This window comes from Citrus clementina, unplaced genomic scaffold, assembly GCF_000493195.1.
Source record: "Citrus clementina cultivar Clemenules unplaced genomic scaffold, Citrus_clementina_v1.0 scaffold_3, whole genome shotgun sequence".
NCBI classification, from domain to species: Eukaryota; Viridiplantae; Streptophyta; class Magnoliopsida; order Sapindales; family Rutaceae; genus Citrus; species Citrus x clementina.
The window spans coordinates 43,907,937-43,935,436 of record NW_006262339.1 but is presented as its reverse complement, the minus strand read 5'-3'; the positions used below and the strand labels follow the sequence as shown (position 1 = coordinate 43,935,436).

The 27,500-nt window shown below is 34.3% G+C and overlaps 3 protein-coding genes across 7 annotated transcripts in view; 2 read left to right on the top strand and 1 right to left on the bottom strand.

Moving 5' to 3' along the window:
- Positions 1–1,881: 1,881 nt before the first annotated feature.
- On the top strand, positions 1,882–9,983 carry LOC18049375 (guanylate-binding protein 5). Of its 3 annotated transcripts, XM_024189950.1 has the most exons (18): positions 1,882–2,252; positions 2,358–2,517; positions 3,380–3,482; positions 4,405–4,474; positions 4,578–4,616; positions 4,682–4,799; positions 4,874–4,931; positions 5,495–5,559; positions 5,706–5,712; positions 5,810–5,870; positions 6,236–6,295; positions 6,417–6,436; positions 6,524–6,589; positions 7,429–7,596; positions 8,025–8,282; positions 8,590–8,802; positions 9,022–9,293; positions 9,575–9,983. In XM_024189950.1, the coding sequence occupies exons 2-18, from the start codon at positions 2,429–2,431 to the stop codon at positions 9,714–9,716; spliced, it is 1,809 nt and encodes a 602-aa protein (XP_024045718.1). In that variant the 5' UTR covers positions 1,882–2,252; positions 2,358–2,428; the 3' UTR covers positions 9,717–9,983. The 3 variants fall into 3 exon arrangements, with proteins under 3 accessions (XP_024045718.1, XP_006443942.1, XP_024045719.1); XM_006443879.2 differs by having other exon boundaries at positions 1,882–2,517; XM_024189951.1 differs by lacking the exons at positions 1,882–2,252; positions 3,380–3,482 and having other exon boundaries at positions 2,437–2,517.
- A 7,083-nt stretch (positions 9,984–17,066) lies between these two features.
- LOC18049373 (histone acetyltransferase GCN5) lies at positions 17,067–23,586 on the top strand. 2 transcript variants are annotated; one of them, XM_006443876.2, is made up of 13 exons: positions 17,067–17,873; positions 18,056–18,120; positions 18,350–18,430; positions 19,187–19,258; positions 19,653–19,821; positions 20,159–20,202; positions 20,531–20,630; positions 20,949–21,017; positions 21,553–21,607; positions 21,917–22,035; positions 22,723–22,816; positions 23,026–23,167; positions 23,249–23,586. In XM_006443876.2, the coding sequence occupies exons 1-13, from the start codon at positions 17,265–17,267 to the stop codon at positions 23,313–23,315; spliced, it is 1,686 nt and encodes a 561-aa protein (XP_006443939.1). In that variant the 5' UTR covers positions 17,067–17,264; the 3' UTR covers positions 23,316–23,586. The 2 variants fall into 2 exon arrangements, with proteins under 2 accessions (XP_006443939.1, XP_024044576.1); XM_024188808.1 differs by lacking the exon at positions 19,187–19,258.
- A 1,102-nt stretch (positions 23,587–24,688) lies between these two features.
- LOC18049372 (light-inducible protein CPRF2) overlaps positions 24,689–27,500 on the bottom strand; it is a 3,904-nt gene continuing 1,092 nt past the window's right edge. Inside the window, exons 3-6 of one of the 2 annotated variants that reach the window (XM_006443875.2) lie at positions 26,875–27,064; positions 26,421–26,496; positions 26,207–26,332; positions 24,689–25,388 (exon numbers count right to left, since the gene is read on the bottom strand). In XM_006443875.2, the coding sequence (XP_006443938.2) occupies positions 24,957–25,388; positions 26,207–26,332; positions 26,421–26,496; positions 26,875–27,064 (824 nt within the window). In that variant the 3' untranslated portion in view covers positions 24,689–24,956. Of the gene's footprint in view, positions 25,389–26,206; positions 26,333–26,420; positions 26,497–26,874; positions 27,095–27,500 lie in introns of both variants that reach the window. The other variant, XM_006443873.2, reaches the window with a different exon arrangement.

The following is a 27,500-nucleotide window of genomic DNA, read 5'->3' as shown; positions in this document are numbered from 1 at the left end:
ATAAAAATTAGATGGTAAAATGATAACATGCCTAAATAGAATACTAAAATAAATTTAAGAATTGTATTGAGATTTTGAGAGAGTAAAATAGAAGGGTGTTAATGGGATTTTATAAGTAATAGTAATAGAAAGAGTAAAGGAGCATGCTTCGGGCCGTGCTTCATAGGTCAAGGCCCATAACAAAAGTTTCCAACATAAGATCAATGATGGGCTAAGTATTGACTCCCTTCAAGTGTCCTTGTAAAATCCCCCTTCTCAAAATACCCCATTAAAGTAATTCTAATAATATCCCTTTAATTTTAAAAGGTTTCTTTCATATATTTAATCATTTTCTAGTAAGGACATCCTCATATTATTAAAGAGAGGATGTTATTAAAATATAAAAAATTACAGATTTCAATACATTAAACACTGTTTTTTTTTTTGTATGTGTTTCAAAAGATGTACGTATGTATGTATGTATGTATGTACGTATGTATGCATGCATGCTTGCTTGCTTGCTTTTTTCTTTTCTTTTCTTTATTTTTTGTTCTAATACAAGTGTAGGTCTTTTGACACCTTTTAAAATTCCTCAAAACACTCCATTTCAAATGAAATTACCCAAATAACGAAGATAAATTAATTGATTTTTAAAAAATTTAAATGGGAATTCAATTAAACATTTAAATGATAATTATTTTATTAAATTATTCAAACTTACCCCTTTCCATAATTTTAATTCGTATTTGAAATTTAATTAAAAATATATTTTTTAAAAATTATAGAGGTATGGAGATACAAATTAAATAATATGAAGAAAATTATTTAAGATTTAAGGATTTGTATGTGTTTTATAAATAAAAACTTTAAAAAATATTTTTTTAAAGATAAGTTTTATGGAAAGATGGTTACTTTTAATATATATGTTTCCATTTATAAATCAAAGTGAATGTATTATAGGAAATGGATCTCACAAGGGCTGCTATAAGGACTTTAGAGGTGTGTTAAAAGTTCCACTTTTCGTACAAACTACTTCTCCCTCTCCCAATACTCAACTTTACACGATGAAATTGATTGTCATTTTGAAAAAAAGAGAGGAAAAAGAAAAAAAAAACATCAAACACAAGTTTATTGATCTAAGATAATGCTAGAAGAAAAGAAATTTGAAAAGTAGACATGGCTATAACAAGAATATACAATACCTCTACTAAATGAAATCGCAACAAGTGCAAAAACAAAAACTAGTTAATTGACAATACAATTTTTTTTTCATGGAAGTGATTTGTAAACTTTATATCTTATTATTAAAAAAAAAAGAATAAAAAGGAGAAGACGAAGAAAAGCCAAGCATAATGAAAGAGGCAAATATCTATAAAGGGTGTAAGCAGTTCTTTTAACGAGAGAGGAGGAACCATGCATTTTCCATGCCTTTTACTTCAAGGGTGGTGATATTTTTACCTATCCCATAGTTTTTGTGAATTCTCTTCACTTTAAACAAATAATTATAATAAGTAAACATTATTTTTAAACAATACAAATAATGAAGAAGTCTAAAGATTTAATTAAATAAAATAAAATATCTAAATTATTAGATGTAATAGCACATATTTCTGAGTGCAATGTGATCATTTGATATTATTAAGATTAAATAATCAAATAAAAACTTATTTTAAAGTAATCTTAGTGGTCAAAGATACATAAATAAAAGATATTATTAAAAATATTTAATTGATTAATTGTTAAAAATATTTTCTTAATCTGTATATTTTAAAAATAATATCAATTTATTACAATTATTTTTTTAAAAGTGGGGTGAATTTAAAAAAAAAAATTAGTTGGGTGAAGATAACCTTACCCTTAGTTTAGTTTAATTGTGTGGTGTTATAAGAAATTTGAGGGGTATCGAAACTCAACTCACCGAAGAAGCCTCCTGGTGCGGAACTTCAAAATTCCAAGTACCGCAAGCACATCAGAATCGAGGGCACCTTAAACCGACGAACCAAAACATTACACGTACACATACTAACGTCTTCTCTCCTGAAAGCTTCACCGTAACATCCTCGTACTCCAATAATACCCTTACTCTCAAGAGGCCATTCGATTCTAAATCTGGGATCTTTCTGTAAATTCATCCAAAGTCCTTAATTCTCTCGACTCAAAAAGTCCAAACTCTGTTGGAGGTCCAATCTTCTACTTTTGGCTACAAAAACCGTTCCCTGCTCTTTACTCTGTTAGATGCAAAAACCACACTTTGCGGATGCATGATCCTTAACGTACACCAATTGTCACAATTTCTTAAGATCCCATTCCTTTTCCGTTAAACTTTTGTTCAAATCCCGCTTTCTTTCGTTTCTCTCATGAGTGCTTTCTATATACAGTTGCATTTACGAGCCACTGGCTTTGCCGCATTTGGGAGTTGACATTCTTGGCTCTGCGTCGTTTTTCAGTCATGGGGATGTCGTTTCGTTGTTTGGTTTTCTCTGTTCTTCTCTGCCTTTCCGCATCTGGGTTACTGGCTATTGAGAATTTTCACCAAGCGTAAGTTTTATTTCAATTACGGCTATTATCATTATCAATTTTTTTTGAATTCTTTTTAATTTGAAGCTATTTTTTGATTGATTTATGGTGTCACTAGTTTTTAAAAATCTAAACGTGCTCTTTTGAACTTTATTATTGTATAAGATGAACATTTTTTAGCTGGGCTTAAAATGTTTCAGTGATCTATCTGTGTCATTATGGTTTTTTAATGCAAAGCTAGGAGCTTGTGATGGTATTTTGTTAAGGATGTTAGGAATAGCTTTATTGCTTTAGAAAAAGGAAAATCATTTTTTTTTCCCTGAATGCTGATAATGGGAATTCACGACGAGTATAATTACGCAGCTTAAATGAAATTGTGACATAGATGTAACATGTATTCAAAGGTTTCATAGAGTATAAAAAATAAATAAATGAGTATTAAAGTATGATTTTTAAATCAGATAAGCTGATTCCCCTGTTTCTACTAAAATCTGTCAACTTTGAGTGATGACCATTAGGACTCACAGAGTAGCCCAGTGAATTCCTAGTATAGGATATTTTGGTGGGCAATTTGAATTCATTAGAATGGTAGGTCAGGAAATGACAAATATGAGGTAATAAATAATTCTTTTTCTAAAAGAAGATGAAAAGGAGCTTAAAACTTTGTGCATTCAATTGGAAATTTAAAATCATTTTAATCTAATGGAATTAGTATTGCATTCTTTAGATGCTGTTTGATTCTTGCATTTCCATTCCTGGTGAGTGAATGAAATAAGCAAAGTAAACATTTAAGGAGTCACTTTTATTGGAATTAATGAATGTGTAATCTACACACAACCATACAGTACTTTGTTTAAGGCCTGTCTGATCTTTGTGCATCTAGGTTTCCTATTGTGGAGCCTGATCCTGGTCATACAAAACTTCGTCTTTCAAGAGAAGGCTTGGAAACCATCCGAAGAATAACAAACCCAATTGCAGCTATTGCTGTAAGCCAGAGATTCATCTTCTTTCAAATCTATTAGTTGCATTTTTTTTTTAATTTTGAATCAGAAAATGTTTTTGGAATATGCTATTTTCTTTATATCTCATAAAGATCAAAATAAATTTTAGTGTGAGTATTTGTTGAAACCTTCCTTTCCTGCATTTTGGTTAATTATTTTAGCTGCAGTTTCGAGATGAAGTCATTAGCTACTTATACATGCAGAATAGTTTTCCTTTGTTTATTGGACTTTTTGCAATTATGGTTAGATTCCATCTAGATACTTTACCGTTTTGCATATTTTGGTTTCCAATGCTAGTTTGTTCTTAGTGGGTTCAGTTTTTCGAAGTCCAGATTGATAATAGGTCCCACGTTTAGAAGAAGTACAAGCATTAAATTTGTTTCATCATCAGCTGAAACGTTGGTGTTACAAGAGGTGAAAATGAGTTGCAACTGGCCAAGGTTACTGGATATTAGATGTAGCCAATTTCAATAATTTAAGTTTATTTCCAAAGCAAGGTGCCCTTAGTGGAACTGATATCATTTTTCCCTTGTGCAAACTTGGATGTTTTGGAATTTCGTTCGCTGCCTAATTTGATCAACTAGGTTTGACAAAAAACCCTTCTGTTTTTAATTTCTTACCCTCTCTAAAATCGAGAAATGATGATTGACAAATACCTATCATTGTTTTAATGAACATCATTATTTTCATACATGGTTATTTGGTGACATTGGTTATCACATTGTTCGATGCTTTTGAGTGTACACAAATGCTCATTTAGCTCTAGCGCTATTTGAGAATTTCCATAGCCTTGTCTCAATATCAAATTTTTATTTGTGAATGGCATATGCTGTGAGTAAAACTATCTTTTTTCTTCTATTTCTTCTGATTTTGACCTTGTATCGATGATTGTATAATGCATATTCAGGTAATTGGTCCCTACCGCTCCGGCAAATCTTTTCTGCTTAATCAGCTTCTTTCCCTTTCTTGTGATGAAGGTGTCTTTACTAGTATATACTCCTAGTTTTGTTTTTTTTAAAGATGTTCAATATTGATTCAAATTCTACAACCTGTGATTTAAATGACCTTTTTCTGCTTCAGGTTTTGGCGTTGGACATATGCGTGACACAAAGACAAAAGGTAATCTGTGCTTGATGCAACTCTTTGCTTTGATAGCATTTATAATATCTATTTGTTTCTTATAGGGATTTGGGTTTGGGGCAACCCAGTTGAGATGGAAATTGACGGTTCAAGAACTTCTGTATTCTACCTTGATACTGAAGGGTTTGAAAGTATTGGGAAGTCAAATGTGTATGATGACCGGTAAGTTCTAAGCTCTTCTACGTGAAATTGTTTTGGTAGTTGCTAATATTGGTTTTTTTTGGCCCCTGTTGCAGGATTTTTGCTCTGGCAACTGTAATGAGTTCTGTACTGATTTATAACCTGCCAGAGACGGTTAGTTAGTCTGTCTTGAACCTTTTTTTTCTTGAAAATGTGGATTTAGCTTACTTACACCATTGCATTCGAAAGTCGCCAAAGATATCGGTTTCCTTTCTGGCTAATGGAAGTCTCTTGACATATGTATATCATGCACATGTCAAAACTAATAATGTTCTGTGCAACCCATTGCCCTGAGCTACCATACTACATTGTTATTTGTTCGTTCTTCATTTGTATCTAATAAAGCCGTATTTGAACATCTGAACTGGATGCTAAGTCTTGGAAAAAGACTTGGAATCCTGCCAACCATAAGAAGAAAAACTAAAAAGCTGCTTGAAATTTTGACTTGTCTCTGTTGGAGGTAAAATCAAAAGACACAGTAACATACGAGAATATTTACTGTTTTTTTGTTTAACTGTACTAATGGGATGGTGGAACCCTAGAAGTTGTTTTGTTGGTGATGACTGTAGTTTATATTCTAAATCGTGAGGTAATTATTTTTATGCCCACAATTGGCAGTTACCTCAATTTAGTTGATTTTTATTGTGCCATAACATGTTTGTCTTTTTGTGTGTTAGATCCGTGAAGCTGACATATCACGGTTGTCTTTTGCTGTTGAGCTTGCTGAAGAATTCTATGGAAGGTCTGCACCTTTGCCTTGCTCTGATTTCAATATATTACTTAACTGAATTGTCTTTCGTGCGATTATTAATTTTTGAATCCCTTTTTATTTGTACTACCGCACTAACTCATTCAATTTTTGGTTTACAATTACTTCATGGAGAATAGAGTGAAGGTAATTTATGGGTCACTTGAGTGAGATTTGTTTTGTTTGTTCTCCTGTTGTAAATTGTTTTATATTGATATGCGTTTCATTGGCTGGATGATTGTAGGGACAAGATGTTGCTTTTGAGCCAGCAAAACTTGTGTGGCTTATCCAGCGTGATTTTTTGCGTAAGTTAACGGATGTCCTATGTCATGAGTTATTGGAGTTGGGTTTAAGAGCTGTCTTGTTCCATTCCATCAAACTGGGCATACCAGTTAAACATTGTCTCACACCTGCCAAAAAGATAATTTTTTTTCTTTTTTTGTGGCTTTAGATTTTGAATAATCTACTCATTGCTCTATATACCCACTAGGCTTTTCTTTTTGTTTCTTTAGTTTTTACCCTTAAAGTTTCCAGCAAATTGCTGCAAAATAGATGATAATTTTTGGATTCAGAAGTATAGTTGGCTGAGTTCATCTCTTGATGTGTTTTTTATGCTTCATTTTGCGTAATCAAGAGTGAATTTTCTGATATTATCTTTGGTGCTTTACAGAAGGGAAATCTGTGCAAGAGATGGTGCATGATGCACTTCAACGTGTTCCAAATGATAAAGGTCAGTTCCCATCCCTCCCTTCTTTTGGATGCATATGTCAAATATATATATTTTTTGCTTACAATTTTAGAACTGCATTTTAGAGCAAATATGTGATGGAAACTTCTTGTTGTAACTGCAGGGGACAAAAATATTGATATGGTACTTCTCATCTGAACTTCAGGTTTCTGTTTTTCAGTGAAATAATCTTTCTGGATTATAAATTATATCTATTTGTAACTTTATCAGGTTAACCAGATCCGCAACTCTCTGGCTATAATGGGTGACAACAGCACAGCCTTTAGCTTACCGCAAGTATGGATTTTAGTTTGTAATATTAATAATCTCTCAAGCCTTCCGGTTTTTCATTTCTTTCCATTTTTCATTCTTGGAAATAATTGATTGTGTGAATTAACCTTGTTGGAATTGATAGGACATTGTTATAGGACCTTTGGGTTTATGAGTGAATTAACCTCCTTAAAACCATAGCCACTTTCTTCTTCAAACGATTTAAACCAAAAACCACTTTGTTCCTCCTCTTCATCAATCCTATTTTGCTTTATCTTGAAAAAAATTTGTGAAATTTACATGGATGTGAATCTTTCGGCCTTAAGAATTTGAAAACAAGAATTTGGACTTTCAATTTTTCCCTTGTTGATGCTACAGCTTCTTTGATACCATCTGCAACAATTATTGCAATCTGACTGTTCAATGTTTATGGTGACTGAAGATGGGGATGATGGGCCCAAAATGATCCATGTTTCTGTTGTGAGATGAAGGCAGTATATGATGACACCAGCACACATACGTGTGTGCATACATGCATCTGGGTTCATGAATTGCATATATTTCTTTTTCATATATATATATATATATATAATCTTTCTCTAGGGCAGGTGTCCTCATTTTATTTTCATGCGGATATACTTTAAAACCGTGGATAAACCCCACGGTTTTGTAGTTCATTCAAAAACTAATTATTTTAAACCGCACGGTTTAAAAGTGTGTCCGCATTAAAAAGAATGTAGACATTCGTACCTGAGAACAATTATATATATATATATATGGTGTAGATTAAGGTTATTTATTCACATATATATAATGCTACCAATTTCCTTGGATAATCTAATAGTCCTGTGATTTTGAACTTGCAGCCTCATCTGCTGCGAACAAAACTTTGTGACATGAAAGATGAAGAACTTGACCCAATATATGTGAAAAGAAGGGAACAATTGAAAAAGCTTGTTGCTAGTGTTACTCGTCCAAAAATTGTGCAGGGAAAATTTCTAAATGGAAACGAGTTTGTTGCTTTCATGGAACAGGTATCTCTGTTTGCACCTGAGATGGTTAACAATCATTCATGGTTTGATTGAGAGTTTTAGAGTTCCCTGACCTTTCTATCAACTTAGGTGGATTAGGCATGAAAGTTGATGACAACTCAAATTGGAAATTTAGGTAATTTTAGACCTACGTCCTTTAGGAATAGCTGGTATTCCTTTTTTGATCACCTGATTGTTCTTAGTATCTATGATAGTGCATGAATCTTGGTAGAGGATATTCAGGCCACTTTTCCAAACAAAAGATCATGTACTGGTGTCTTTGCCATGCGGGCTTTGCTATTTTAATTTCCTAGTAATAAGCTACATTTGTAGTTGTTGCCTTTAAAACAAGTTGCAATTTGGATTTATTGGTTTGCTTTGTTATTCTACATTCTTTTAGCTGTACGCATTTATATTTTTCAACCTTTCAGATACTTGAAGCCTTGAATAAAGGAGAGATCCCATCAACAGGCTCTCTTGTGGAGGTTTTTAATAAGGGTATTCTTGAGCGATGTTTGAAGCTATATAATGAAAGGATGGCGAAAGTACGTCTTCCTCTTCCAGAACAATCTTTACAAGATGCACATGAAAGGTCTAAAAAAGAAGCAATGGATGTTTTTGATGTACAACATTTCGGCCGTCAACATGCAAAGAAATCTGTCATGCAACTGGATGAAGAGATACAGGAGGTATTAATTGCGGACATTTATCCTTTCTCAAATGAACAATATGAAGATACATATTTCTGTTCGTATACAAAGTTAAGAAGTGTACGAAAGGATTTTCAAACTATCAAATCATTGGGAACTTGATTGAACAACTATCCTAGATGAGCTATACTTTTATCTATGGGATTGCTTTCCATTTAGCATGTTGCACATTTTCAAGTTTCTTACTGTGGCGCATGGCATTTGGTCATGAGTAATGCATAATAACAGTAATTGGAGCAATATTTTATTTCACTTGCACGTTTTTACTCTTCCAAACTGTATGCAGGCCTATAAGAATGTCATTATGGCAAATGAATATCAATCTTCAAAGATCTGCGAGTCACTTTATACTAGATGTGAGGACAAGATGGACCAACTTCAAGTTCTCAGACTTCCTTCCATGGCCAAATTTAATGCAGGTTTCCTGCAGTGCAACCAAAGTTTTGCTCATGAGTGTGTTGGGCCTTCAAAAGCAAACTATGAGCAACGTATGATGAAGGTTTGTAGTCTGATTTGATCTAATGCTCTTGTTTCTGGGCTTTTAGAGAGCACGTTGAAATAAAACTCTGCTATTTGATTTATTGTTTGCATCGTCTTACGTGGAGTTTCACTTGAGACATAATTAAACTGGAGATATGACAAATTATATTAATGTTACTAGTGCTTACTCCTTCAATATGCTGAACGTACATTTCCATATTATTGTATAAAATTGCAGATGTTGGGGAAGTCTCGATCTCTATTTATCAAGGAATACAACCACAGGCTCTTCAATTGGTTGGTGGCATTCTCCCTTGTCATGGTGGTGGTGGGCCGGTTTATTTTGAAGTTCATTATGATTGAAATGGGAGCATGGGTACTATTTATCTTCTTAGAGACATACACGAGGATGTTTTGGTCGGCAGAGTCTCTTTATTACAACCCAGTTTGGCACTTCATTGTGTCCACTTGGGAAACACTTGTCTACAGCCCTGTTCTTGACTTGGACAGGTATGAAATATTCTCTCACACCTTGAAAGAATTCTGTGCAGTTGTCACCAGTATTTGAATGGCATAATAAGCTGTGTTCAATTTCAGTTTACATGTTGAAAGGCAAAGTCGAGTAGCATACTAGTAGTATTCTGTGTGGTGTGAGGAACCTAGTCATCATTTGGTAAACAATAAAATGCATGCAGTCATTGTAATGTGGACAACCAAATAAATGTTTCTGACCATCTAAAAGCTTTCACAAGTGCATAAATATATATAATTTTTTCTTTATGCTTGAGCAGATGGGCTGTTCCGCTTGGCTGTATGATTGCAGTCTTTGTACTTTATTGGCGGTGTTGTGGAAAAAGAAAATATGGCTCACGGGGGCTTTTGCCTTTGTATAATAATCATAAAGGTGGCACAAATCGGCCAAGAACAGACTAACGGAATGATGCCCGTGCCTAAGGCCTTAGCACTGGGGAGCATCTTGATTCTTGGGCGAGCATTTTCTTTTATATTATGCAGCCCGCCAATCAATTCTTTTTTATGTTCTCTATAGATCAACCAATCCGGAAGTGTGAGCGAGCAAAGGATGAGCTGATGATTGGCCTGTCGACTCTTAATAGTTTTTATTTTTTAGTAGTTTCTGTAACTGTAAAATTTTTAGAATTTTGTATTATTCAATGAAATCTTTTATTTGGTTATTTCAAATGCATATTATAATTTCACAGTCGCTCTTTTTTTTTTTTTTAAATTTTAACATACGTAATAGAAGTTAGTCCTAGATGTACATTCTCAAAATTAGGGATGGCAATGGGGAGGGGAGGGGAGGGGACCAATCTCCCCATACCCATCCCCGATGTTTTGCATATGTCCCCGTCCCCTCCCCGTCCCCGTCAAAATTGCTTGAGAGAATCCCCATCCCCTCCCCGAATAATAACAGGGGATCCCCGAGGGTCCCCGGTCCCCGAATAATTAATAGTCTAATACATTTTTTATTTTCGATTTTAAATTAATCATATTAAAATAAACTCATACCGCTATTGTAAGCTCGTAACCAACTTTGACAGCACATTAAGGCCTCCAATGTGCTTGGATGAAGTTTGTTATGGTATGAGCTCACAACTCTACCACTAGTGTTAAAAGCTGATTCAGAAGCAACTGTTGTAATTGGAATTGCCAAAATATCTCTAGCAATTCGAGCTAATGTAGGATACCTATTAGCATTTGTCTTCCACCAACTCAAAATATTAAAATCTTCCATCCGAGATATAACTTTCTCATCCAAATATGAATCTAATTCATCTGCAACAACTGCACAATCTCCATTGTTTACATAATCATTAAAACCTGTCATCCATTTGGTTGCTTTCTTATAAGAATCCCCTGTAGATCTAGTAGAAGAACTACTACCAGTATAATCAAAGCAATAAACAGTTGGTGAAAACTTCAATTAATACTCTTCAACTAATTCCCGGCAAAGGGTGACCACTTTCCCAACATACAACTATTTTGATATTTATTATTTTTAACAATATTTATAATTTTGTTATTTATTTATTAGTAATTTTAAAAATAAAAATAAAATTAAAAATTAAAATGGGGAAATGGGTAGGGGATGGGGATTCCACCTCATCCCCGTCCCCTCCCCGAATAAAAAGTTGGGTAAAAAATTTTCCCCGTCCCCTCCCCGAAAAAAAAATTGGGTATAAAATTATCCCCGTACCCTCCCCGAATGGGGAAAATCCCCGAGGGTACCCATCCCCGTGGGGATTTTTGCCATCCCTACTCAAAATTTTATTTATTTATTTTGTCTATGTTTATGAGGAAAAGACAAAAAAAGTTTGAGGACACCTTTATTTCTTCCGTAAGTAATTATTTAATCTAAACTTTGTAAAAATTGATTCTAAAATTTGAAAGCATTTTTTTTTTTTTTGAATTCTCCTCTCTATCCCTGCTCATTAATAGGAAAAGATTTAAAGTCTTAATATCTTTTTTTTTTTTTTGGTGATAAAACTCGAATCCTGCACCCCTCAATTTTGGGGGACGCGGGTTCTGTGGAAAGTTAATAGAATAGTAAAATAGTATCCCAGTACTACTACTACTACATCCCTATGAAAGTAGATTAATATTACGGATTAGGGAATTGGAATCTAAAATCAAAATTATTAACGGTGTTTACTTTGCAAAATAGAGTCAAGAATTAGGAATGAGTCTCTCATTTTTTAAATTGACTAGTTTGCCCTTCCACAAAATTTAAAATGTCTATTTTGTCTTCTATTATTATTAATTAGAGTGATGATAGAGCCACAAACTCTTGTACAAACTGATGTGTCATTAATTCTGAATGAAAATATAAAATAACAAAAATAAATTATGTGAGCCAAAAAATATTTAATTCAATTAATAAATTAATGTCATGTCAGTTTGTACAAGATATGTTTGTACAAAAGTTTGTGGCTCTATAATTACTCTATTAATTAATATATTATTATATTTAACTAATTTATATATTAATATATTATTAACCATAATTATTAATAATTATAATTTTCAAATAAATAATCACAATAATTAATATATTATAATAATTAATTAATTAATTAATACACTATTATAATAATAATAAATATAATTATTATAATTAATTCATATATTTTTTTTAACTAACTAATATAATTATTACTATTAATTAATATATTATTAACAATAATTATAATTTCTGATTAAATAATTGCAAAATAAACACATCAATGGGATTATAATCTATTTCCATTCCGATTTTTATAACTCAAGTAAACAATTTATTATGATTCTCATTCTCCTTTCTCGTTTCAGCTCATTCCATTTCGATTCTTATAAGTTAAATAAATAACTTATTCTTATTCTCATTAGTCATTCTCATTCCAGCTTATTGCATTTCAAGCTATTCCGATTGTTGACAACCAATTGCAGCGTAAATATAATTTTAGCGCGTTTTCCCTCCATGATTTGGTAAGGCCTTAAGATTAAAGAATGGAAGGAGAAAAAAGAGGCTTAGCCGCCAGCATCAAAGACAAAGAAGAGGCGGACTCCAATATTATCATCAAATTGGTCTGACCTGAACGATGATATCCTGATTTCGATCTTAGCCCGATTGTCACCCCTCGAAATCATCTGCGCAAGCATGGTTTGTTCTTCCTGGAATAGGATTGTAAGATCTCCATCCAATGCCCGCCAGGGCTGAGGCTCCTTGGCTCTTATTGCCTTCCGAAACTGAAGAAGGTGAAGATATCGACGGTTGCCGCTTTTTCAATGTCGAAGAGCCAGAAACAGAGCCAAAATCTACAAACTGAAGAACAGAGTATGCAAAGATTTCGGAAAGTGGCGTTGCATCGGATCATCCCATGGATGGCTCATTCTGTTAGACCATGAAAGATCCTGTCCTTTTCTTTTGAATCCCTTTTCAAGTACCCGGATTCTCCTTCCTCCTCCAGAAACGATTGCGGATATTGTGGGTTATTTGGATGGCGAAGGTTATTACGTCTTGGATTGTTCCAATTCTAAGCGTTTTATCTCAATCGAGGTGTTAAGAGATGGTTTCTTCCACAAGGCTACCCCGTCGTCACATCCGTATTTGCGGAAGAAATATGGTGCGATTGTAATTTACAACAATAAATCCAAACTTGCTTTCTGGAAGCATGGAGAAGTTACGTGGCACAACTTCAATGGAGCTAGCCAAAGTGGTTACACTGATGTTACATGCACTGCTGATAATCGCATTATGCACTATCAACATTCGCCAACAATTATACCGAAGGTACAGTTGAAGCATGGGATTTTAAGCAACATGTTCCTGCAATGCTAATGCGAGTCACTGCTCCATTACCAGGGCGACCGGAGGATATGACTACTCCTGTGGTCGTAAACTCGTACGTGGTGGAATCTTTGGGCAGTATCTTGCTTGCTGTCAGGTACATTTTGAGAGATAGAGAGAGTTAAACGGGACTTTAACGATGACTCAAATGGAGGGGACGTTTGTTCGTTTCGGTTGTTCTGCTGGTGGTAGCTCCGTTGTAGATCGATCATCAGCAGGCATTGGGGACGAGTTCTGTTACTGCTTGCAGCGTTGGATGGTGATGGGGATGAGTAGAGAAAGGAACGCGTGAAGAATGGAGGGGACGGAGTAAGGAACGTGTGAAAAACGGAGGGGAGGGAACGAAGTTTTGAGAACGAGAACGAGTGGAGGGGATTAAACAAATAAGTGGATAGCGTTTCAAATAAGGAAAATAATAAACGAAGATATTTGAGCTGTTTTTTTCATTTTTTATTCTTTATTTTATTATTTATTATCGGTCCCATAAATAAAAAAATTAGACTAAGGTAACGAATGAAACGGCAGCCCACGCTGCCATTTTTATCGTCCTTTAGTCTTGCTTTCGTTCGTTTATCATTTTCCTTTATATCATTTACAATAACAATTCCTCTTTCGTGGGTCACGATTTGAGTGTTTTCGGACAGGGGAAGTTCAGTAACAACACATCAGATTTCTTATCCCTCTTTAGTTTTAATCATATAATTCGGAAGCTCACGAAATGGACAGAATCGGGTAATGAAGCCAAGATTCAACCGTCTCCTGTTTGGATTGTTCCTAATCCGTGGTAAACAAGAATCTTGCAGCTTAACATTTTCTTTTTCTTTTTCTTTTTTTGGTTTGTAGTAAATTACATTGTATGTATAAAATCCTTTACATTTACTGTGGACCAGTATTGCATTCTTAGCCTTCGTATGTCTTTGTTCCGAATATGCTAGGCCTTGGAAAAATAAGTTCGGTCATTATACCTTATTACCTGTTCTTTTTTTTTTTTTTTTAAATAACAAGTCAAAACAAAAAAGAATGGGATATTTTGCATTTTTTTTACACTGGTGGTGAACCTTCAGATAAAAATTTGTGAATGGCTAAGATGGAATAGAGAGTAATACAACATTAAAATGCTATAATTTTGTTCCATCAAAGTGTACGTTTAGTTTTTATTCATATTTTAAAATTCAATACAAATTTTAAATAGCAAACCGTGAAGGTTATATTGTCATGTGCATGGCACACACTCTTATCAAGATTAAAGTGCCAGCGACAACAATTAATTTATAAGCTAATTGCTCATTAACCAATGCGTGGCGTAAAATTTGGCAGCCCACTGTTAAGGGCCTGGGCTTGGAAAAGCCTGGCCCAAGCCCACAATTTGCAAATCTTAAATTGGAACCTTTTCACAGGCATTTACCATGCTCTTGTTACCCTGCTATCAACCTAAGTGTCCCAATGTGCGCCCCAGCTAGCTTGAGTGTACGGGTTCAAGTCTCAACAATAATTAGAATTTGATTTTTTTTTTTAATTATATGGGGTAGGGGTCAAAATATCTTTCTATTAATAAGAATTAAATAGATATTTCTCTAATATTATGTAAGGGTGAAAATTCAGACTTTACCATATTAGAATTATCAAAGATAGTTTTGATAGATTTTGATTGTAAATATCAATAGAATTCTAATTATAATATGTTAGTGTGTGTATAAACTAAGGTGCTGTTTATTTTTTTGTCTGAAATCTGAATTTAACTTTTTTTTAGAAATTTGTTTATTTTAGAGTTTTTTTAACTTATCACTTATTTTTAGACAATTTTATCTGAATAGAAAAAGTACACTTTTATCCTAAGTCTGAAGTCTAAATGGAAAATTTTAATTTCAAATCTCAAAAATACCCTTAACAATTCATGTATTTCCAATATTATGTATAAACCTAATATTTTTGTATTATTCTTGAAGTTATTTTTTTAATTGCTTTAAATTTTTATTCACATAATAACATTAGCTAAACTGAAATATTGAAAAAAATCAAATTATGTCCATTGTGATGAATCAAAAACAAAATAACAATGTTGACTTTATAATAAATTTTGATGTTATAATTACATCTTTTATTAAAAAATTAAATTAGATCAACAATGAGTACTTTTTTTAATGATGCCAAGCTAACCAACCTTTAAAAATTATAAATTGTGAAGAACAAATATATGCATCACTTAAAATGATATTTATGTCAAACTACTAATTTTTAAGTTTTTCTCTTCAGATGTTGAAAAAGAAAAAACAAACATGTCATTCAAAAATTTTCATTCAAACTTATTTAGACTTCAGCTAAATTCAGATCTATTCAGATTTCAGATAAAAAAAAAACGAAACCTAAGTGTAAGAAAATTAAAAAATGAAACGACATGTTCGAAATTATGAACTAATTTATAAATTATAGGAGGTGGGACTATTTGAATTTACAAAATTATTCTTCACACTTAGTTTCTCAATACATCTATAAATCTTAAAATATACTGCCAATTTTATCCTTTATTCATATTTCTTATTTCTTCTCAAACTCACACATAAAGATTTTTTTTTTTTTTCTTGCCATTGAATCAAATTATTGTTGAGGGAAAGTTAGAAGTAAAAATGACCATATATGATCCAAAGATTTAATGGGACTTCGGCTTGGCTGCCATCATTTGATCGGAGAGAGGAAAAAAAATCCTTATCGAATTGCACAATAGTAAGACATGAACAAGAAAAACGAGTGATATAACTATTAAGGAAGAGAAAATTCATTTTTTTGGCAAATCATGTTTAAATTTTGTAATTTTACAAGCATGAAAGGATTAAAGGACTTTATTTGCATAGTTTCCTCCTGCTTTCGGATATTTACACCAATTGCACGCTTAAGGACACTGATTATCCGCAACGACTTACTACACACAATAATTTTATTTTCATTACATGATTAATTAGCAAATTTAATACCGTGAAACCTTCTCTCTTACTTTGAATAAAAATTTATTAAAATTTAATTGGTAGATTTATTAATCATGATAGGCTTGGTGTATATATTATTTTATCCTTTTAACTTTTGAGTAATTTTACTTGAGGTCTTTAAGGCAATAAAAAAATTATAGGACCGTGGATGTTGAGAGTTTTTATTATGGGGTGGGATTACTTGAACTCAACTTATTCCTTTACACATATTTTAAAAAAATAAATTCATTACTAAAAGATTTAAAATTTGAAAATATTAAAATTACTGATTACTAATAATTTTCTCTCTCTCCATTATAATTGCATACAATCTCTTTACTCTTACATTTTATAAAATAAATACTCAATTTCACTCTCTTTTAAATTTATTTTTTAGCCTTTCGTAGGTATATCATGATCTATATTTTATTTTTTTATATAATAATTTTTGTTTATATTCGTTAGCTTTTCAGTTTGGTAAAAAATAATTTATTGACTTTTATTAACTTTCATAGTTATAAAATTTTATTGATGTTTATTTTTAAATGATAGGTAGATTTTGCTCTGTTTAGTTAATGATACTAATTATTTGCAACTAAAAAAGTATGTGTAAAGGAATAGATGAGAATTTGTGAAATTAAAAAGAAAAAGAGAGAAGAGAATTAATTAAATAACTTTTCAAAAATCATTTAAATAATAGCAGCTTTAACTAAAAAGAGACAATAGAGCGAAAAATTAGTGGGTTTTGAAATCGCCCGGCCTTTTATTATGACTTCAATTAACCTCACCCTAGACTAGTAGAGCATCACCAAAAGCTACCAACTTGTTGGGAAAATGTTAAAATGATAACTAAGTACGGCATTACTTAATAAATAAAAGTCACGTAAACAATATTTTGGCTGGCACCAGTTTAAATCTAATACTAACAAATAACTAAAATTTTTAGCGCATCTTAAAAAAAAAAAGAAAAATTATTTAATGTAATTTGCATTTTCATTCAGAATACATGTTTCGCCGGAGGCGGTTAGAAAGCTGCACGGGAAATAAATAATGTTCACTCCTCAAATGGTGACACCTCACTCGTCGCGTCGCACTCCCAAATAAAACCAAAAATTCCTGCGAAAACCTAACTCGTCTCTTGAATCAAAACATTGATTCAAGTCCATCTGAAGAGAGATGGATACGCACGCCCACTCCGCTCACCTAACCGCACCGAACCGCTCCCGCAGCTCACAGACCCCGTCCCCGTCCCACTCCGCCTCTGCATCCGCCACGTCATCCATTCACAAGCGCAAGCTTGCAGCAACAGCCGCGGCAGGTGCGTCTGAAGACCACGCGCCGCATGCATTCCCTCCCTCCTTCTCCGCCGACACTCGTGACGGCGCGTTGACCTCGAATGACGACCTCGAGAGCATCTCCGCCCGCGGCGCCGACTCTGACGCTGACGACTCCGAGGATGCCGTCGTTGACGACGATGAGGACGAGTTCGAGAACGACAACGACTCCTCTATGCGTACTTTCACCGCGGCTCGCCTGGAGAATAATAATTCCGTCGGCTCGGCAAGAAATACGAAGCTAAAGACGGAGAATTCGACCGTTAAAATTGAGAATTCCGATGGCGGGAAGGAAGGGGTTACCTCCGGGAGTGGTGTGCTTGGGTCCACTGCTCTGGCCGGTAGCTCGGTGCTGGGAACTGCAGGTAAAGAAGACACGGTGAAGATTTTTACAGAGAATATACAAGCTAGTGGAGCTTATAGTGCAAGAGAGGAGCTCTTGAAGAGAGAGGTAAAGTTTTGTCTTTTGAATTTTCTTTTATCTTTTAATTTTCAAAAAATGAAAATAAACTTTGCTTAAAATTTGAATACCACGGAGTTTACTTCATGAAAATGGGAATTTGATATCATGGTACGAATTGGTTATGACTGTTTTATATGGTGTTCATGCTGTGGTATGCGTATGGTGTTCAGGAGGAAGCTGGAAACCTGAAGTTCGTATGCCTTTCAAATGATGGTATTGATGAGCATATGGTTTGGTAGCTATTTCTCTTTTCTTGGACATCCATGCTCATGTTTTCTTTTCTCTGTTCAAAGTCAATGTGAATCCCATTAAAATTCTGTTATTTTGTATATTAGAATGTGTAGTATTGCACTAGATACAGATTCCTGAAGGGCCAATGTTTAGATTTTGGGAATTTTTTTGGTTCCCAGAATGTGATTGTGTATGATATGGAGTGTATTCATGTATTTGTTTCTGTATCTCAGGTTGATAGGATTGAAGAATATATTTGCAAGGCAACTACCTAACATGCCTAAGGAGTACATTGTGCGTCTTGTGATGGATAGGTAATATCATTAAGTATTTTTCAAGCGCTACCAGTTATTTCTTTCGCTTTGTCAAAAAAATTTATAAATAAAGTCTTGTTGAGTCAGATGTTTGCAGGTGTTTTTTTGTGGGGGGGGGGGGGGGGGCGATGGTCCAAGCAAGTCATTATGTCCCATTAGACAGCCTGACAGAAAGATGAAAACCAATTCCAGTAAAATAAATTAGGATTTGCTGATTAGAATAACAAAATTTAGGCTACATGAAACTATATGCCGATTGGAATAATATAATTTGGGCTACATGAAACTAACATCTTCGCAATCATACAGATTTTACATTTATATTAGTATGCATACAGGCAGTGGTTATTTCTACTGCCATCAGACACATTTCTGGACTGTGTTATGTAAGGCCTAATTCCCTTTTGGCTGGCCATATCAGCTCAAAATATGTGTTGGAAAAGTTTTCTTGAAATTTCATCCTATGGACTGTCTCCTAATTTTTTTATGGATTCCAGTTGCATTTAATATATCCCTAGAGTGTTGAGTAGTAAACTATCTTAAGAGGAATTTATCTGCTGGCTCAAACATCCATATCCAAAATCAGTTCTAGATTCCTACAGTGTTATGCATGACCTCAGCTCAAAGATCTGAAATAATCATGCTGCTTTCTAATAAATGATCGCTGGGGTTTTCTAGCTATCCAATATTGATGTCAAATTTTCTTCCTCATATTCTATCAAGATAATCATTATGCTTTTCTTATGGGATTTACAGAAGCCACAAATCGGTTATGGTTATCAGAGGAAATGTGGTTGTTGGTGGCATCACATATCGCCCATATGTCAGGTTTTGCATTCAAAGTCTTGCCTTCTCATGATATATGTTTACTCTGCCTGAATGTCTTCCTAAACCATCTGAAGCAAAAGCAGAAGTTAATTCTGTAAGCCTAGTTCATGGTTTAAACTTTAAAGCCAAGCATGTAATATGAGATTATCAATAATTTGGCCTTGGTACAACAAAACAACAACCGAGCTCTCAAATCTTTGAGTTTTTCATTATATGTCGATTTTCACATGTAATTATCATAAATAATTGGACTTGGGAAATCTATTTTATATCAACTTTTTATTCCCAATATTTCTCTGGCAATGGTGCAACTTAATTCATAGATTGTCATCAATATTTTTATGATGCCTCTTTTCCCACCTTTTTCTTATACCAAAGTTCTGGAATATGGCAGTCAAAAGTTTGGGGAGATAGCTTTTTGTGCAATCACAGCTGATGAACAAGTAAAAGGCTATGGTACCAGACTGATGAACCATCTAAAACAGCATGCCCGTGATGTTGATGGGCTTACGCATTTTCTAACATATGCTGACAATAATGCTGTGGGTTATTTTATTAAACAGGTCCGTTTATCTGTTTTTCGTGTGGTCGTCTGCTATAGGGTTTTTTAACTTGTTTTTAGCAGGCATAATTATGTTCTATTTGTTTGAGTTTTAAATTCTTGGAAATCATGATGTTATTTTTACTGAAAATTATTTGCTGAGAAATTTATGAGTGGTTACTTGCAATACAATTATAAATTTGTTGGTGGTGACCCGGATGTAGAAATTCTTGATTAATCTAGGATTTTTCTTTTCCAGAAATACTTTTGTCAGAATCTTTCATTTCAATTTTGTTGATGCCTTAACCTGTTTTGAGGAGAATTTGTTTTAGAAACTCATGAGATCTACTAACGTGTAGGGTTTTACCAAAGAGATTTACTTGGAAAAAGATCGATGGCAAGGGTATGTTGATGTTCAACTCCAAACACTTGGACAAGTTTATTTTTTATGTTCTGTAGGTTATTTCGGTTATGGTTATGGGTTTGATGAATTTACAGTTCTTCTACATAAAGAAAGCTATGTATTTATTCTTTTTCGTTTGATCTTTCTCAATCTTTTTGTCAGTACTAGAGAAAATTAAGCAAAGAGAGAAAAAAAGAACATTTGAGGATTTGAGCCTTTGGTCCTTTGTTGGAGCTGCTATGAATGACCCTTATTTAAAGCTTTAAGCTGTATTATCTCATTTTTTTCTGCTCCTAGATTGTCTCTAAGAATCCCAATGTCATTCCAGGTATATTAAAGATTATGATGGGGGAATTCTTATGGAATGCAAAATTGATCCCAAGCTTCCATACACTGATTTATCGACTATGATTCGCCGCCAGAGGCAGGTAAGACAAAAAGGATGCTCTGCTTTAATAAACTAATCTTGAATTTTGTGTCTGAAATGGCTTATAGAAGTAGTCAAAGGTTCATTATAGCAGTATCTTCATCTATGGTGCTGCCCTTTTTATTCTAAAGTGAATTTCTCAGATGATCCTTAGAAATTTGATATCATCCTCACTTATCCTCTTCCATCTTAAAGATCAGGTCAAAAATCTATAAAATATCAAAATGTGTCTGGAAAAGTAAAAAAGCCTCTGCACTTTCTTACCTCATCGTAATGAATTTTAGCTACAAATTTACTGTCTTTCTCCCTCTAATGCTAGGCAATTGATGAGAAGATAAGGGAGCTCTCCAATTGTCACATTGTTTATCCTGGGATTGATTTTCAGAAGGTATGTAGCAGCATTCTAAATTGGTCTTGGGTTCTGTTCAGTTCATTCTGTACATATTCAACAGTGTATTGAAATTTATGTTTAACAAAACTGGTTATCAAATACTATTATATTGGATTGAATCTGTGAGCATGAGGTACAATTTCACATCTAAACCAGTTGGAATTTCCAGATCAACGGCACGGCCATTTTTTAATTTCAGTTATTATACTGTTTGTGTAAAACAGATTTCACATTTTCTTTCAATTTACCATTCACTTGAAAGCGGTATTATGGCATTACTCGAAGAATCCTCAAAATCCACTAAAAACTTTATTAATTTGATATGTCAGGCTCGTTGCACAGATAGTTTAAACTGGTAAGAGTATGGAATGCCAGACCCTGTGCAGTATACAGGGATTATATTTGTAGAGGATATGTCATTTGTTTTCATAAATGAAAAAAATCTCCTTTCTCCTAAAGATTATCAAGAGCTGTATGCAAGAAATGTATGAATGTTTTATACTTCGCTCTGATCAAGAACTTTTTCATTCAGAAAGAAGCTGGTGTTCCCAAAAAAATCATCAAAGTCGAGGACATTCCTGGCTTGAGTAAGTTCTTTGACATCTTGCAAATAGGTGGTTTTAGTTTCTCATGGTTTTGCACGATTATATCTGCTACATATGGGAATGTAACGAGATTAGATAATATTTGACTCGATAATGTAATTCTTCATAAATTTCAACCCCATTTTAGTGATGTTATATGTTGTGAGGAGTATGCATATTATTGATGAATCATAATGAACATCATCATGCAGTTTCTAGAACTTAAGATTTGATTTCTAGTTGAGTTTTTCTTTGCCTAAGCTTGATGAAAGTTTGGACCTGATTGAGAGTTTGTGATGAATCTGATGACAGGAGAAGCTGGATGGACTCCTGATCAATGGGGCCATTCACGGTTTAGAACTTTAACTGCTGCTACTGACGGTGCATCAAATCAGAAGCATTTAACTGCATTTATGCGCTCACTTCTGAAGGCAAGTTTGTGATTAGTTCTATATCAAACTGCCATTAACTTTTATCAGAGTAATGTTAGGTGAACTGAAAAGCAGCATCTTGCCATGTCGCAAAGGAGTTGTTTATGGCATCAGCTGCTGACTTTGACCCATTCAAAATTGAATCAATTATCTTCTGCACGGGATATACATCTTGCTTATCTAATAGTTTCTCATAATTGTAATTCTTTAAATCAGCTTTCAAGATTCACTTGCAAGTGAGAAGACTAACTTAGCCCTGATTCTCATTAGATAGTGACTGCTGTCTAAGAAGAATGAATGACTCATCGGGTGTTTAGATTAAATTTTTGCAGACTGTTGGAACCAACAACCTTCAAATGAGACATACATTTCTAATGATCCTTTGGTCATTGATTAAATGGGCCTCGAAGCAATCAAATTCTGCCTTTTTTAAGATATCAAATTGTAGGCAAATTTCTGTCTTTTAATTGTGGAGCCAATAGATGATTGGCTAACGTGTGATGAGTTTATGTTTCTTCTTTTTAATTTGTTGAATCCCATGAAGCCATCAGTACTTGATTAATGATAGCGTACTTGCTGCTTTACACTTTGTGTTTTCCAAGAAACCACTTCATTTACCACTAAGCATGCTTGCGGTTTTCCTTATTCTTGCTTAATTCTTACAGAGTAGATTTTTTCTTTGAGCAGTCGATGCATGACCATGTTGATGCTTGGCCGTTCAAGGAACCAGTTGATGCCCGCGATGTCCCCGATTACTACGAAATCATCAAAGATCCCATGGGTAAGAAGTTTGATTTTGACTTTGTTTTCTGCATAATAATCTCTTTACAATTTTGGATTTATTTTAATAATTTTTTTAACACATTTTTACTAATTACTGATCTGGATAATTATATGTAAAAAACAAAAAACTGTGGTAGTTTCAATTGTAAAGCTTTCTGTCTTTCAAAAAGCATCAATATGAGTTAATGGATGTCCATTGTTCAACAGATCTGAGGACAATGTCAAAAAGAGTGGAGTCAGAACAATATTATGTGACATTTGAGATGTTTGTTGCGGATGTCAAGAGGATGTTTGCCAATGCACGCACCTATAATTCACCCGACACCATTTATTATAAATGTGCAACCAGGCATGTTGATACCATTAATATTGTTTTTGTGTTTCATCTTCTCTCTAACTAGCTTTAATTTGGAAGGATAAAACTTTGCAGGCTGGAATCCCACTTTCAGAGCAAAGTTCAGTCGGGACTACACTCTAGCACCAAAATTCAGCAGTAAAGAATTCTGAACGTTCGTACTTGATGTGTTATAGTTCAATCGGGTTCCTTCAGTATTGGTTTTAGATGTAGCATGGCATATGTAATATTGTTAATGTTATAGATTAATTATGTATTCTATCTTCCTGGTATCTGTCTGTTTTAGTGTTTTACTGTATTGTCCTGGCCCTGCCCGCCGCCCCCCTCTTCCTTCTCGGGTTAATTTCGATGTATGAGAATCTTCAAAACATCTTTCAAATTATTGTAAATCTCAATTTATTCTCATTGCCATTAAGAAAACAAAGTCTTTCATCAACATGCTTCCATTTTTTCTTCATCTTTTATGCTTTTTCCGGAAGAGTAATGAGAGGTATGTTGGAGTTTAATAATAATTTGGAAGTATTTTAAAGATTGTCATTTCATGATGGATAATTTGAAATTAAATTTTTCCAAAAATTATTTTATTTACCATGTCCGCAATGCTGTTTGTAAATCTTATGTGCCAGTGTCTGTGAAACAATTGAACGGACGGTATGTGTTACTAAATGAGCCACAACTTATAGCATTTTTGCTTAAATTTCTTGGATTTTATTTTTATTATTATTATTATTATTATTTAAAAGGTATGGGATTGGGGAAAGCTCAAGTTAATTTGTTAAGTTTCTATTTCTACAGAACTCGAACGTGAATGATCAGTGAAGTAAAATAAAATTACTTGAAGCCATTTGGTCAAGCATCGTAGGATTATTATTAGACAAAGCATGATGCGAGTATAAAATGATTTCAGTGAAATTTTGCATTCTTGCGTATGCATATTGACACTAGCCCAAGCAATTCCGTGCGTCGTGAAGTGATGATTGATTCGACTTCAATCGCTTTGACAAGAGTTGTGCAGTTCTTGGAGCCTGTTGAACTTGTGTTTCCAATGGAATGAATGGCTCAGCTTCTTGTGTTCTCCCAGCGGGTAAATTAGGTAAAGTTGAGAGTGATGGTAAATTTGCAACGAACTTTTTTATTTCACTGGAAATTGTCCATAACAATAATAATGCAAGCTAAGAAAAATATAATCTCTAGCCGACCGTGGAACTCTCATGATTGAAAGTCTCTAATGTTTGAAGAAATTGCCCGTCCCTTATCCAGATGATCAAATTAGTTAACCATGCCTTGGTACCAATTAATCTTTTAAATCTAATTAATGTGCCATGTTTTTGCACTTCTTCCTATTCTAGTTGTTCTGGGTCGCTGCGGCTCACAACTACTCAATTTCAGTAAAAACACACAAGAAATCCACTGACTACTAGTCACGAACAAGTAAAACAATGAAATAGATCATCAATGATATTAGATACCGTTGACTCACAAGTATTCAAGCCAGCTGAAGGAATGGCATTGTAATTGTGATGCAAAGGGACAAAATGCAACATTTATATTGATCACTGTCAATACTTACAACTGAAAGTCAATCCGACTATTATTTGTTTCCCAAAATCCCAGCCTAAAATGACTATTTTCTTCTCTAATGTGCAGAGAAGATTAATTTGAAAAGAAAAGAGAAAAAAAAAAAAAAAGGTGCAGTGCAGGGCATAGTTTATTGATAAATTTAGACCAATTGGTGTGTTGTAACCATTTTTAGGATGAAGACAACAAGGAAGACTGATTTATTCTACCTCTGCTTGTTATTCTTTGATCCTGCATGCGGAAGTCCAGTGTCCCAGCCAGGCACAGCCCCAGGTGGACTGACTCTATGGCCTACCCCCTGTGGCACATGCTCTAAGCCAACGGCATGCTGCAAGGGAGATGTTTCAGTCATGTTTTTGCCCCCTCTATCACTTTGAGGATTTCCAACAGTAGGAAGCTGGATATTACTAGGGAAACTGCTGTCCAAGCTCTGGTGATTTGGGGTGGGAGTACTAATACTTGGAATTGCTTGGTGAAAGAACTGGTTTGGGTTTGGTTGCATTGGATGAGTAGCATTTCTAGACGCATCGAGTGGGACGTTGACTAATGGCATGCCAACACCTGGCACATCGGATCTGGCTAAAAGCAGGGGATTCAACCCAGTCACTCGCTTAACTGTTTCTTCAGCCATTTTCACCTAAAAAAATTTCTATAAACATATATAACTGTGGCCAGTATAAGGATAGCATCAGCATCAATAGAAAAATATGGGGAATTATGTGCCAAAGAGTAAAATACTAAGTCCATAATATTTCTGCAGGTCAGCGCACAAGCTGCCCAGTTTCACACTTGGCTAACCACTTTGTTGCAGCTGCCTAGGTACTGAAGCAGCCAAAGAGAACCACAATGCAGAGTAGACAGTGGACACTAAATTACATCTGCATGCATTTTGTGAAAATGAGAATAATCAAGAGTACACAGACAGCTGAGCACATTTTGGATTCCAATAATTTAGTTTGTCGAGGTAGCTGATATATGCATTCTGCAAACAAGACCATTGTGCATACACACTAAATATGGTGTACCAACATCATGAAGATGAAGATAACCTTTGTAATTCTCAGAAAACCATACTAATTACCATAGCACATACTTCGACTTATTATCACATCAACAATGCTGGTCCAATCAATTTTGCTTAAGAAATGATCGTTATTTAAAACCATTAACTGCAATCCTAACCAGGATTACACAGGGACTTTTTAGCAATCTATGGAAATGCATTCCTATGCTGCAGTTTAAGTAGTGCTCGAAGAGAAACCATTTTTACTTTTCAAGGTATTCATGTTGAATATGTCACTGTATCAACTTATTAATGATGTCATATCTAGCAAACACAATCAACTTTCTTTTCACAGCACCACAAGACCAAATGGATCCTAACTATCAACTGGATCTTAACCACATGATGTAAAATATAGAAAGCTGTATAATCCGAATAAAGTAATAGGTTACCTTTGCTCTTAATGTCTCAATATCAGCTTTCAATATTCTGTTATTGACAGCAGATTCATCATATTTCTGGTTCACGTCGGTCAGACCTTTTAGTAACGAAGAATGTTCAGCTCGTAATTGACCAGCCTGTATGAAACCATGCATATCACATCAATAAAGAACAAAACAGGAAAAGTGTGTGCATCATGATGTAAAACATAACATGGAGTACAACCTGTGTTTCTAATTCATTCAGATGTGCTTGTTTTCTTCTCCTAGAGCGTCTTGCTGACTCTCGATTTGACAGCATCCTGAGTCATCATCAATGTATTAATTGACAAAAGGATTTTCTTTAAAGCATACAAAGAAATTTGAAATTCTACATCTCACAACTAGTTAATTCATTGGCATTGGAGATTCTACAAAGGATCAATTGTCAAAAAATACATCAACATACAAAACCAAACCCCCCTCTCTCCAAAATAGAAAGAGATACTAAGTGAGATCATTTTGACCGGAAAACAAGGGAATATATTTCACTGTCATGAAGGCATCCTACTAACTATCACTAACAATGAGAATAGTAATTGAGAAATGAAAAAGAGAAAGAGGAACTCACATATTGTCCATATCATAAGGGACAAATCACCTCTCAAAACGAATGAAAGTATGCAATACAAGTTGTATACCTTCTTGCACGTTTATCATCCACCGAGTCCAAACCCTCTATGGTTTCTGTATCTCCTTCAAGCTCATCATCGTCTGAATCTTCTCGCGATGACCCACTCGTTGATTGCCTGACTTGCGCTGCTGGTCTTGCCTGGACAGCTGGTAAGTCAGCTGAGCCAAGTGGTCTGAAATCAGCCTTAGGGTGTGTTCCTAGCGCATCATGAGCAGTGCTTACATTGACTGAAAATCAACATGACAGAATAAATGACGATAATGACACTAATACCCTAGAAGAGAGAGACCAATACCAAAAGGGCGGGGGGGGGGGGGGGGAGTTAATAACTAAAAAGATAGAAAACACCAAGCAACATAAAATCCATGGTTGATCATACACAAATATAATGTGAGAAGAAATGCAATAAGTGATGCTACTCCAAGCAGTGCCTGCAAAAGGAAACAATATTTTATCTGGATCGTTCATCACTAGGAAACCTCTCTCCAAAACTGAAGATGCAAAAATGTCCACCCGTTATACCAGAGAGCATAAGGCATCACTGACTATTACATAATGACTCAAAAGATACAGTATTATTCCAGTAACTATTGCAGGAGAACTAATATTTTCGTCAGCATATTTAGCTATAGC

What these genes read in the sequence shown, in the direction of transcription:
- LOC18049373 (XM_006443876.2), top strand. Translation starts at nt 17,265, where the DNA reads ATGGATACGCACGCCCACTCCGCTCACCTAACCGCACCGAACCGCTCC. An exon ending in GTGCGTCTTGTGATGGATAG is followed by an intron (nt 18,431 to 19,186) that starts GTAATATCATTA and finishes TGGGATTTACAG; the next exon opens with AAGCCACAAATCGGTTATGG. An exon ending in CTGGGATTGATTTTCAGAAG is followed by an intron (nt 21,018 to 21,552) that starts GTATGTAGCAGC and finishes TTTTTCATTCAG; the next exon opens with AAAGAAGCTGGTGTTCCCAA.
- LOC18049375 (XM_024189950.1), top strand. Translation starts at nt 2,429, where the DNA reads ATGGGGATGTCGTTTCGTTGTTTGGTTTTCTCTGTTCTTCTCTGCCTT. An exon ending in TATCCAGCGTGATTTTTTGC is followed by an intron (nt 5,871 to 6,235) that starts GTAAGTTAACGG and finishes GGTGCTTTACAG; the next exon opens with AAGGGAAATCTGTGCAAGAG. An exon ending in CCTGTTCTTGACTTGGACAG is followed by an intron (nt 9,294 to 9,574) that starts GTATGAAATATT and finishes ATGCTTGAGCAG; the next exon opens with ATGGGCTGTTCCGCTTGGCT.